This window comes from Pongo abelii, chromosome 17 (genome assembly GCF_028885655.2).
Source record: "Pongo abelii isolate AG06213 chromosome 17, NHGRI_mPonAbe1-v2.0_pri, whole genome shotgun sequence".
NCBI lineage: Eukaryota > Metazoa > Chordata > Mammalia > Primates > Hominidae > Pongo > Pongo abelii.
Window position 1 is genome coordinate 85201183 of NC_072002.2, and position 13448 is coordinate 85214630.

The 13448-nt window shown below is 35.1% G+C and overlaps 1 protein-coding gene across 5 annotated transcripts in view; it reads right to left on the bottom strand.

Annotated features, from left to right (window-relative positions):
• The window catches only part of RTTN (rotatin), a 204391-nt gene that overhangs the window by 171729 nt on the left and 19214 nt on the right, over positions 1 to 13448 (bottom strand). For 4 of the 5 annotated variants that reach the window (XR_008516017.2, XM_054538073.2, XM_054538074.2 and 1 more), the window contains one exon: positions 3540 to 3719. Coding sequence is in view for 4 of the 5 variants with exons in the window: in XM_054538073.2 (XP_054394048.2) it covers positions 3540 to 3719 (180 nt within the window). In the remaining variant the exon portion in view is untranslated. The remainder of the gene's footprint in view (positions 1 to 3539; positions 3720 to 13448) is intronic. The other variant, XM_024236082.3, reaches the window with a different exon arrangement.

The window sequence follows — 13448 nt, forward strand, 5'->3', positions numbered from 1 at the left end:
ATTAAAAGTAACACAAGTGATGTCATTTTCCTTAAAGCAAAATACTATATTTAAAATGCAGTGTTTTACCTGTTTTCCTGGACCACCTGATAATACATTGCGTATATAAGTGATACTTAGAAAATGGAGTTTGGGCCAGGCACGGTGGCTCATGCCTATAATCCCAGCACATTGGGAGGCCAAGACAGGCAAAACAAGAGGTCAAGAGATCGAGACCATCCTGGCTAACATGGTGAAACCCCATCTCTACTAAAAATACAAAAATTAGCCAGGCATGGTGGGGGACACCTGCAATCCCAGCTACTCGGGAGGCTGAGGCAGGAGAATGGCTTGAACCCAGGAGGCGGAGGATGCAGTGAGCGGAGATCACGCCACTGAACGCCAGCCTGGTGACAGAGCAAGACTCCATCTCAAAAAAAAAAAAAAGAAAAGAAAATAGAGTTTGGACTATATGCTTTACAGAATTCTAGGAAACAAAGCTGCAAATGTTTAATAACTAAGGGCAACAAAGAGGCATAAGGAATAGTTTTCTAGTTTTCATAATTTCTCCCGTACCTGCATTTAGTGTGCCACTCCTTTGTTTTTGTAATAAGTACACCACGAAACACTGATGTCTGAATGATCTGAGATATTTTTATCACTAACATTCAAATTCAGAGATAACCTCACATTTAAAAATACAGTTGGTGAGAAGATTTTAAAGAAATATTTACACATATTAAAATCACTTTTAACAGACTTCATACAATGGAATATTTTGTAATAAAAGTTAACAAATTAATGCTATAGGCAACAATAGTTATGAACCTCAAAAAGGAGTTGAGAGAGTACATACTTTATAATTTCATTTAAACAACATTCAAAACAGGCCAATTGATCTATAGTGACTGAAGTCAGAAAGGAGTGTGGTTTGGAGAAGGAGGGAGAGGTAACAGATGGGAAGGGGCCTTTGGAATGCTGGTAACATTCTATTTTCTGTTATGGGGGTGGTCACTTTTTAAAGACAGATACGTTCACTTAGTAGAAAAAGCACTGAACTATGTACTTTTCTGAATGTATATGAAAGTTTTCAAAAAAAAAAAGCCTTTACAGAATTAATGTTTTTTTCCTGATAGCATTTTAAAAATCATTTAAAAATTTAAGTGTTCTGATTAAACTAACAGTGCACAATTTCAGAAACTGTAATTAGCAAACACACAGAAGAGACACCGGCCTTAGGCACTTTCAAAAAGTGCTTCTTTTTAATAATTTCCCTGCCATATATTCTCACAATTCTCTTTTCCGTGTACTACTCTTTTTATCCATTCTTTAGTTAAAAACAATAAAACTTGTGAAACTATAATATTTTTAAATTATGCTTATAATAAAAACATGTTTAAGCATTCAGCCTTTGAACTAGCAATGCCATTAGGAAAGTAAGAATCCAAAATATGAGTAAACATGTGTAACTAGCAATTCAGCATAGTGTTATTTATCAAAATACCAAAAAAAGAAAAAAAAGAAACCTAAAAGCTTAATTTCTGGAATCCTTGTGGAAATCATAGAACATCTTGCTGGTAAAATATTAGTACCCATTAAAATTTATGAAGTGTTTAATTAAACGGAAAATGTATGTTAGATAATAAGAAATGGTAAAAAAAAAAAAAAAAAAGAATAAACAGGCCAGGTGCAGTGGCTCAGGCCAGTACTCCCAGCACTTTGGGAGGCCGAGGTGGGCAGATCACCTGAGGTCAGGAGTTCAAGATCAGCCTGGCCAACATGGCGAAATCCCATCTCTACTAAAAAAAATAAATAATTAGCTGGGTGTGGTGGCTCACACCTATAATCCCAGCTACTTGGGAGTCTGAGGAAGGAGAATCACTTGAACCTGGGAGGTGGAGGTTGCAGTGAGCCAAGAAAGTGCCACTGCACTCCAGCCTGGGTGACAGAGTGAGACTCCGTCTCAAAAACAAAAACCAAACCAAAAAAAAAAAAAGAATAAATAACTTTTATAGATGCTGTCAATTGGACTTAAAGCAGAAAAGAAAAAAGCCTCAAAACTAACTGGAAATTATAAATGAATTTTTATTCTTCTTTGTACATCAAAATGTTTTTTAAATAAACATCTTATTTTCTGAATAAAAGTTAAAAACTGAAAACACCAAAGCTTAAGAAAAGAAAGGGCTAGGTAAAACAGAAAAGCAGGAAAAAGAAAAGTACAAGAATAAAGACTAGCACAGAAAATAGTTTATTGCTATCATGGGCAGAAAAGCAGCTTTGTGAAAGACACCTAAAGCAACATGTTAATTAAAAAAAAAACTTTCAAAAGACATACTAAGGTATGAAATCATGTATTACATAACTCAAACTATAAATATGGTTTAGACATAAAACAAGTTACCAAATATTAACTAGATGAATCAAATAAAAACCAGGATATTTAATCCTACCAAAGATATCTTCTGAAATTCTTTAGATCAGGTGCTAAAATAAAAATATTAAGCAATTAAGTTGCTGGCAGAAAGGAAATAGTGGGATACCTTCAAGAGAAACGCATGTGACCAAAAAAAAAAAAAAATCCCTTAAGTTGCTAAAATATGCAACACACCAGCAATATACATAACGTACAACACATACAAGAAACAGGACAGTCCTCAGAAACCAACTTGATCAACACTTAGAAACTAAAGCACTGCTAACACTATTTTGAATAGATAAAACAAGAAAAAGAAAAGGTTCCATGACATTAAGATATGCTAACTACAAAATAATTTCTGGAGCAGCAATGGAAACTATTGTTTGTATTCTGTGTGTCAAGGAACCTGGGAAATAGTGAATAAGTAAAGAACTCTGACAACACGTAGCTAGCTGAAGAGAAGGAAAGGCTACTCTTGATATTAATGATAAGAAACAAGAAACATACTGCAGAGATAAGATCAGTAAGCTTTCAATGCCCTCCAATCAATTAAAAGATACAAGTGCACCAATTATATATGTATATATGTATGGAAAAATGTATTCGTATAGAAGACATAATCTCTTCCCTCAAGTGATCCCAAAGTTATTAAAGAAATGAAACCAAAGAATTCAAACATGTACATATACATGTATATGTATATGTATATGTATATGTATACGCATGTGTATACCTATAGATAACAGCCAAGTCTTGTCTTTTACAAAACTAAGTTCTATGAGGCCAGGGACTAATTCTAACCTATTCAGTTTTACATCCAGCAAGTAATACTGCTAGCCCACTGCAGGCAATCAATAAATTATTCACTGAATGAACAAGGAATAAACAAACAAACGTACAGACTGCAATAAAACATATGCAATAAAAACAACAGCAAGATTAAAAAACAATTTCCCATCAAATGATTTGTCAAAATTGTTCAAAATTAGCCATTTCTCAATTTCTACATTTCCCATATAATCTGTTACACTTATTTTGAAAATGGCCTAAAGCACAATACCTACACACCATGAAAAGAGCAGAAGAAATTTACAACAGAGCATTTATTTATAATAGTCAGTAGAGTACAAATGAGCAGCACTACCTGCCTCACCTTTTCAACAGGGAGAAGCGTTTGTAGCAGTCGAACTGCAAACAGGGAAGTGCTGAGAAAGGCCATTCTGTGGTGCACGAGCATCACCTCTGGTCGCTCTAAACTGACACTACTTTTATGGTAGCACATGGTTTCTCCAAGGGCTCCCAACACCAGGAGTAGTTTCTCTTTCTGAAAACATTTACACGACATGAAACAGAAGAAAACAACCAATTTTAGGGGCCAGTGTACAAAAGCCATGGAGAACAGTTTAAAATATTATCATTATCATTAATAGGAAAACAAATCAAAACGGAATTTACTCCTCTCTCTGAGAATTACCAATACCTGCTGACATAATTTAAAAAGCACAAAAGAATGACAAACAAACCTACACGATAAACAATGATAAACAATGATAAACAAACCTACATTTTAAAAATACAATAATCTTTAAATATTTAATATGATGAATCTTAACAATGAATAAATACGAACAATAAAATACAAAAGGTAAATGAACCATAAATTCCTCCTAGTTTCTAGTGCTTAATTGTTCCAATTTGGAACATTAACACATAAACCCCTCGTCAAGTATTTCGTATGCTTACTATACGCCTAACACAGTGGCAGGCATAATGAAAAAAAATGCATTAGTACAAGAGACATGATGATCCCTGTCCTCAAATTGATACCAACATTTCTAAAGAAACAAATCAAGGAAAGTCAAATAATTAAAAAGCAATTAAATATCAAATTTTATAAACTCTCTTTAGATAATAAGGTTTCAAGTGGAAAATGTTACGCCATCATAAATTTAAATAATTTACTACTTCAAGAGAAATAATATCTTTTAAACTAAAAGATATATATTAAATATGAAGAAGAATCTATGCATAGTAGACTGACTTGTAAGTCACATCAATATAGACAAAATATATCCCAGATATACTGACATGCCCCCATAAACTAGCAGGTAAAAGGACACCCTCAGTAAGCAAGAAAAAAAAAAATGAAGTACTTAACTTTCAATTTTCCATTGAAAACATATAAAAAGAAGAATGAGACACACCTGCAAACTAAGAACAAACATCTAATATATCAGAATTTTTTCAATTCAAGGATGACTACACAGGGAACAACTAAAAGGTATGAGGCCCAAAAATCACAAGTCGTTGGCAAGAATATGGAAAAAATTGAACCCTTGTGCATTGCTGGTGGGAATGTAAAATGGTGCAGCCACTGTGGAAAATACAATGGGCAGTTCCTCAAAAAAACACAGAATTATCATAGGATCCCGCAAATTATTCCACTTCTGGGTATATACCCAAAAGAATTGAAAGCAGAGTCTCAAAAAGAGATGTATACATACCCAGGTTAACAGCAGCACTATTCACAACAGCCAAAAGGTGGAAACAATGAAAGTGGCCACTGACCAGTAAATGCAGAAACAAAACGTGGTATGTTGTATATACGTACAAGAAAAGGAGGCCAGTGCGATGGCTCATGCCTGTAATCCCAGCACTTTGAGAGGCCGAGGCAGGCACATCATGAGGTCAGGAGTTCAAGACCAGCCTGACCAACATGGTGAAACATCATCTCTACCAAAAATACAAAAACTAGCTGGGCGTGGTTGGACGTGCCTGTAAACCCAGCTACTCAGGAGGCTGAAGCAGGAGAATCACTTGAACCCGGGAGGCAGAGGTTGCAGTGAGCCAAGATCGCACTACTGCACTCCAGTGTGGGCGACAGAGCAAGACTCTATCTCAAAAAAAAAAAAAAGAAAAAAGAAAAGGGTGTTGAGCATTCAAAAGGAATTAAATTCTGATACATGCTACAACATGGGTGAACCTTTAAAACATAAAATAAGCCAAATACAAAAGTAAAATAAGCCAAATACAAAAGTAAAATAAGCCAGATACAAAAAGACAAATATAGATTCCACTTATATGAGGTACCAGGGGCTGGGGATAGGCAGAATGAGGGGTTATTGTTTAATGGGTAAAGAGATTCCATTTGAGATGATGAAAAAGTTGCATAGATAATGATAATAGTTGTACAACAATGTCACTGCAGAAGTAAAAGGAAGACAAAATAATCTACATAAGCAAAATAAGGCAAAAACTTTTGAGAGTAGACCAAGCATAACTATACTATAAAAAGTTTAAATTTTCCCATAAATGAAACAATTTCATATTGAAGTAAAAAACAAAAATTAAAAATTTATATATAAATCCTTAATTGTCATGGGATTACGAGTAAAAAAAGAAAATAAAATTTAAAAAAATCTTTGTGAATAAAAGGTTAAAAGTTCAATGAGTAGTAGAATTAAAACAAAAAATCTAAGCAATATGAATGGTGAATAATTTAGGGCAAAATAAATTAATTTTCTACTGATGACATGTTTAACAATAAAGACTCAATAAAAATGAGTCTGTGATCTGAATAACATAGGACATCAACAAAACATGTTATTGATATGAATTTATAGATTTTAACTCAGTCTTTTTGAACGTAATTAAAATTAATAGACATAAACTTTGAACACTGCAAAGAATATAACTTCTCTTTAAGTTTCCAAGAAACACTGACAAAAATTAACTTTAAACATACTTTACCACAAAGAAAACTTCAATGTATATTTAAGGCTATATTTCTCTGATCCCCAAGAAATAAAACTAAAAAGTAATAAATATTTAAACCAAAAGTAGAACAATCCTTAAAAAATTAAAACAGAAAAAGTAAAACATCCTCATACAAATAACTACTGGTCTAGAGAGAACAAATTGGAAATACAGTGACAGTCTTATTATATTGACAGGCAATTAATTCCTCCATACAGTATTTCTCCATGAAAACAGTACCAAGAACAACATCTCTATTATTCAAGTCTATTTACTTGTGAAATTGTTTAAAATAATCTTGCTAATTCTAATGACGAATTGAGTACTTCTCAAAATATCATAAAAAGCAAATACTTTAAGAATGAGTTTTACAGTTTTATTTCCAACATTTCTTCTAATCAAAAAAAAATGGCTTTTTGTTTTGTTTTGTTTTGTTTTGTAGGAAAGGATTGAAAAACAATAGTAACTGGCCCACATTTTTTAATTCTTTGGGCTAAAGATGTTTAAGCAACAACCCTAAAGGAGTTGACGGGAGGGGGAAAGACCAGTCCTCACAGGATACTCATAGTTTTTACAACAGAAGGTACAAAACTGAAATACCAGGTTAGCAAAATGTCTTAAATATTACCAATAAAACAGATTTTATAGTGTAAACACAACTTATACACTACCTCTGCAATACACAATGGGTTGTGGATTCTACAAGGCACCTGGAGGAAGAAACTACAGGAGGCTCTGCCCCTCACATGCTTCCAATGGACCTTCCACACTGCAGCCAGTCACAGTTCCTCGTGCCAGTCTCATGAGGCACTTCTCTGATTAAAGGCAATCTCATCCTGCCTTCAGAGGAAAGGCAGGACTACTGAGCACCATGTCAAAAGACCCCTACCGGCAGACCCTCATTTATCCCACCAGTCTCTCTGCACTATTTGCACCTCATATTTCACGCTCTAGGTGCTTGTGTTCCATCTACCACCAGCCCTATCCTTTATCTCCGATCAGAACTATCCATGCCTCTTTGTCATGGCTCATGGTTCATTGTCACTCTCCGCCAGATTAAAAAAAAAATGCTATTTTATTTGCTTGGCCAAATCCTACTTATAATTTAAAACTCAGTTCATTCAGATCTACAAAAAGCCCTCACTGAGGCCGGGCACGGTGTCTCATGCCTGTAATCCCAGCACTTTGGGAGGCCAAGGCAGGAGGATCACTTGAGCCCAGGAGTTTGAGGCCAGCCTGGCCAACATGGCGAAACCCAGTCTCTGCTAAAAATACAAAAATTAGCCAGGAGTGGTGGTACATGCCTGTAATCCCAGCTACTTGGGAGGGTGAGGCACGAGAATTGCTTGAATCCAGGAGGCAGAGGTTGCAGTGAGTCAAGATCACGCCACTCCCCTTCAGTCTGGGCAACAGAGTGAGACTGAGTATGGGGAAGAGAAAAAAAAAAAAAAAAAAAAAAGCCCTCACTGACATCCCAAGTTCATAGTTCATAGTGTTTTCAAAGCACCATTGGCAATAGAACATAATGGCTATAAATACAAAACCACAAGTGACCCTGAAAAATAAACTGTGCCTCAGTTACGGAGTTTGCAGGGTCATGATACTTAAATGACTTCATAAATAGTGCTTGGTGTCTGACATATAGTAAGTGCTATATTTAAACTATCTTAGTTTAAGTGTTATTCCTGTATGCTTATCTCTGTTTTACTAATGTCATATTAAAAGTATCTATCACCCACAGGCATAAAAAGCACTACATCTTATTTGACATCCCAAGTGCCTAGCATATATTAATAATAGGCAATCAAGAAATGTGAGTTAAAATAACTGTCTTTGGAATGGTGGCAGCAGCAGGGAAGGTCTATGTAATCAGAGATCCCACTATACCAGTTATCAATTCACAATCTGGTCCAAATATCCTTAATGAGCCCTTAATGGATACAAAGATCTTTAGTTTCTTTCACAATCCTCTTAGCCCCTCTTGAAGTCCTACCAACATGCTACAATTCTACCAGCATGCCTTGATGTGGAAGTTACCAGTCCACAGCCAGTCAGATGGGAATTTAGAAGCAATGAGTCATAAAGATGAGAAGACTGCTTTCCAATGACTGCAATGACAGGAATGACACAGAAGAAATGCGGAAAAGAAACAGAATATAGACCTAAGAGTCTAGGTTATCTGGCAGGAGGTGAAAGCTACTTTCTCCTTGGATCTTGAACCTGACTTAGCATGTAAATAGGGAAAAAATAGACCTGATTTGATGATGGAGGACTAGGGGGAATGACATATGACACACTTTAGGTCAGCATAACTAATTTTGGTGAAAATATTTTTTCTTTTATTCACTTTGAGTAATATAAAAATATTCAATTAAGGGGGGAAACTGAAATTCCCTTCCATGCTGAGTTACAGGGTTCCAGACACGACTGATGCTACTGATATTAGCACTGTGTGGAAATACCTAGAGATTTGATTATATATCCTCCGGTACTTAATTTCTAAATTGATAGCAACATTTATTATTTTGTTCCTTTAATGACTCAACAAAAATACTGCTTCTGTCTTTCTTTTGAAAACTGGCAAAAGTATGAACATTAAGAAATTTTACTTGTTTGCTTCTTTTAAAATATAGCCAAAGAAAAGACACATTTATTCTTTTTAAACAAGTAAAAGTAAATCAAATATAATTTAAAGTACTTCTGTTTTATTTAGCATTTCTAACATACCAACTGGCACTTGTACAACAGAATTAACCTTTAAAGTAAAAATAATTCATTGAATCATAAAGTACCAGCAGCCAAAAGTTAAAAGTGAATGACTAACTTTTACAGATAAATGTTCTGGCCAAGAAAATTTAAGTTAATTTAAGAAACAACTGATAAAGCATTCCTCACACTTCAAAGGAAAAATTTACTTGTTGAAAACCTTCAATATGTGAAAAATCTCCTAAAAGTACTACAAAATAGTGTGATAACCTTAAGGACTAAAGAAAAACCAAGATTCAGAACTATCATCGGAAAAGGAAAGACTTGAAAATATACCCATTTTAAAACACGCAATTTCTTTCTCTTTTTAAGAGGTTCATGTTATGAAAAAAATAAAAGTTTGGGTTTCTTTCTTACATGGGTATTGTTATTATGTAAATATCTGTAATTTATTTTTTTTAATATTCAGACCTCTATTCACAAGGATTTCAGACAGCCTGTAACAATGTTTAATTAAATATAGACCGACATCAAAATAGCATAAAGAGAAAAAAACCTGATAAATGTAACAGTCAATATATATTTTTATGATTAATAAATTTTGATTCTACTGCCCTGACAAGGCAGCAAAAGGGAAGGGAGGGAGGGAGAGGGGAAGGAAGAAAGGGAGAGGAAGGAAGACCAGACATTAGGAATTCACATTAACAGAAGAGATAGAATGCCAAATCTTCAAGGAAGGCAAGGTTATCAGATGACAATTTCAAAATGAAAGATATTAAATGACAAATGATTTATGATATTTTGAAATGTTAAAAAAGATATGGTTTCCAGTTACATGGAGACATACTCTGGCATTCCATAGATCTCTTAAATATTATATTGTAATATAACATTCTTAAGGCTACTACTATACACGTGTTGATTACTCATGCAAAATATTACTTATCAAAACACTTCTTGCAAAAAAAACAAAATTTAATTCCATATTTTCTAAAATTATCTACTCTACTGAAATACAAACAGCAAAAAACAAGGTATCCTGAACTCTCCACACTTTGAATGATTATTCTAAAGTTGATCCAGAACTTTCACTCTAGATAAATGTACATTTACGCACCTAATAACTCACAGATAGGCCAGTTGCTTAAATGACATAATTAAAAACTTTATGTTAAACTTCCAATTCTGGCCATGAAATAAGAACAAGGACATCTCCTTCCTTCCCCAGAAATCAACTAGAAAGTGGCATAGTGTCATTGCAGGACTGTGATGCCAGAGAGAAGGAAAATAAGCAATGAGAGTCCTACTATACCTGAAAACAATTACTGTACAGCAAACACAGGCAAGAGAAATCCAAAGAGTCTGACAGTCTCGATGACTTTAGGAGATGAAGATGCTTGTGGAAGCTGACATGGTTAGGAATTGTGGGAGAGCTATGCAAAGGAAGAATTTCAGAGACCTAAACAAGTTTCCATCCAGACCATGCTGAGATTAGGTGGCTTAGATTATAGGTAGATACTCTGTAAATACAGGCTAAAGATGATTACTGAGATTTAAATTAAACAACTCCCAGGGCTCACACAAGACAATAAAACTCAATCTTCAACCAGGCAGAGTAGACAGTCATCAATAATCACTTTGGACATTCAATAGAGGTCCCAAAGGATCACATCTCAGGAGCAGAGTTTAACCCCAAGCAAAGGTTCTTCTAGATCAGGTTTCTCAACCTCAACACTTCCTCAAGGTTTTTTGACATCTTGAGCTAAAAAATTCTTTGTTGTGGTAAGCTGTCATGGCTTCTATTTACTAGAAGCCAGTAGCACCACTCCAGGTGTGACAATCAAAAATGGCTCCCGACATTGCTAAACATCCTCTGGGGAGCAAAATTACCCCCCAGTTGAAAACCACTATTTTAGACCCATTCTAGCAACATTTTTTAAAGTCCTGAGAAAATGAAACTGCTCTACAAGTAACATAACCACCTGTCAGCCTCAAACTTCTGGGTTCAAGTGATCCTCCTGCCTCAGCTTTCCAAATAGCTGAGACTATAGGTATGCACCTACATGCTCAGCTAATGTTACTAATTTTTGAAGAGATAAGATCTTGCTTTGTTGCCCAGGTTCATCTCAAGCTCCTGGCTTCAAGTAATGCTCCCATGCTGGCCTCCCAAAGGGCTTCAGAACCCTCCCAAAGGGCTTCTAAAAGGGCAAAATAAAAAATCAAGACATTCAGCATGGTAACATTGAAAAGGTCCAGCATCCAATCAGAAATTACTACACATATCAAGATCCATAAAGAGAAAAATCAGCCAGTGGACAAGACCCAAAACTGAAATACTCAAATGTAGAAGACCTATACACTGACAACTTCAAAACAATGCAGAGACAAATTAAAGAGCTAAATAAGGCTGGGCACAGTGGCTCATGCCTGTAGTCCCAAGCACTCTGGGAGGCCGAGGCAGGCGGATCACCTGAGGTCAGGAGTTCGAGACCAGCCTGGCAAACATGGTGAAACCCTGTCTCTACTAAAAATACAAAAAAATTAGCTGGGCATGGTGGCACACGCCTGTAATCTCAGCTACTTGGGAGGCTGAAGCTGTAGTGACAGTCACTTGAACCCGGGAGGCAGACGTTGCAGTGAGCCGAGATCATGCCACTGCACTCCAGTCGGGGTGACAGAATGAGATTCCACGTCAAAAAAAATAAAAATAAAAATAAAAATAAAGAGCTAAACAAGTGAAGACATATATATGGTATTCATGGATCAGAAGATTCAATACTATTAAGATGTTAATTTTTCCTGAATTGATCTACAAATTCAACTCAATTCCATTCAAAACCACAGCAGGTTGTGTGTGTGTGCGTGTGTGTATGTGTGTGTGTGTGTGTGTGTGGTGGCGGGCGCCTGTAGTCCCAGCTACTTGGGAGGCTGAGGCAGGAGAATGGCGTGAACCCGGGAGGTGGAGCTTACAGTGATCTGAGATGGCGCCACTGCACTCCAGCCTCGGTGACAGAGCGAGGACTCCATCTCAAAAAAAAAAAGAAAAAAAAAACAAGAACAAAGTTGAAGGACTTATACTACCTTATTTCAAGACTTACAATAAGCTTCACTATAGCTACACTATAAGCCTTCACTATAAGCTACAATAATTAAGTCAGTTGGGTATTGGCATCATAAGAGAAAACTGATCAAACAGATTCCAGAAGTAAACCCACATATAGTTAGTTGGTAAGGAATTCAGGAAAGAAAGGATAGTCATTTGAACAAATAGTGCTGAGAAAATAATTGTATACCCATTAAAAAAAAAGTTCATTCCTTACCTTGTACTGTATATAAAAATCAACTCAAAATTAATCAAAGATATAAAACCTAAAACACACGTAACAATTCTAAAAGAAAGCATAGGAAACATTCTTTGTATTCCACTTTAGGTAAAGATTTCTTAGATAAAATATCAAAAGCATGATCCATAAAAGAAAAACTAAGAAACTGAACCTCATCAAAATTAATTATTTCTGCTCTTCAAAAAGGTAAATGATCATCTCAATAGAGACAAAAGATTTGGCAAAATACAATAATCATTCATGATCGAAACTTTCAACAAACTAAGAATACAGGGAACTTCCTCAACTTTATAAAGGCATCTACAAAATACAAATGTACTGGAGCTAATATTATATTTAATGGTGACAGACTGAATGCTTCCCTCTAAATCACAAAGAAGGCTCTCACCACGTCCATCCAACATTATACTAACGCTTCTAGCCAGGGCAATTAGGAAATTTAAAAAAATTAAAGGTATCCAGAGTAAATAGAAAGAAATAAAACTGTCTTTATTCACAGATAAGATGATCTTAAAACTGTTTTTATTCACAGATAACAAGATTTTATAGGTAGAAAATCCTAAGGGATCTACCAGAAAACAAAACAAACAAAAAAAAAACTACCAGAACTAGTAAGTTCAGCAAGGCCACCAAATAGACGATCAATACACAAAAATCAATTGTATTTCTATATACTAATAATGAACAATCCAAAAACTTTTAAAATTTTCATTCACAATGGCACTGAAAAGAATAAAATACTTCAGAATAAGTGTTTTTTAAAAAAAACCTAGACTTGCTCTCTAAAAATTACAAAAGATGCTCATAATCATCAATCACTAGGGAAATGCAAATTAAAACCCAGTAAGATACCATTGCACATCTACCAGAATGCCCTCTCCCCACCGAAAAAAAAAAAAAAAAAAAAAACTGAACATAATAGATGTTGAAGATGTGGAATAACTGGAATGTCCATAGGAATGTTATTTGTAATAACTAGAAACAACCCCATTGTCCACCAACAGGTGAATGGATAAACAAATTGTGGTATGTCCACACAATGTAATACTACTCAGAAATAAAATGAATAAACTACAGCAAGCCTTCACTTAACATGGTCAACACGTTCTTGGAAACTGACTTTAATGAAACAGCATTACAAGTTCCATGCCATTTCACTAAATGCTGATGAGAAAAAATAACTGGGTTTGTTATAAGTCAGTTTGCTTAAAGTCACAGTTTCCGAAAACCTATCTATGATGCCAAGC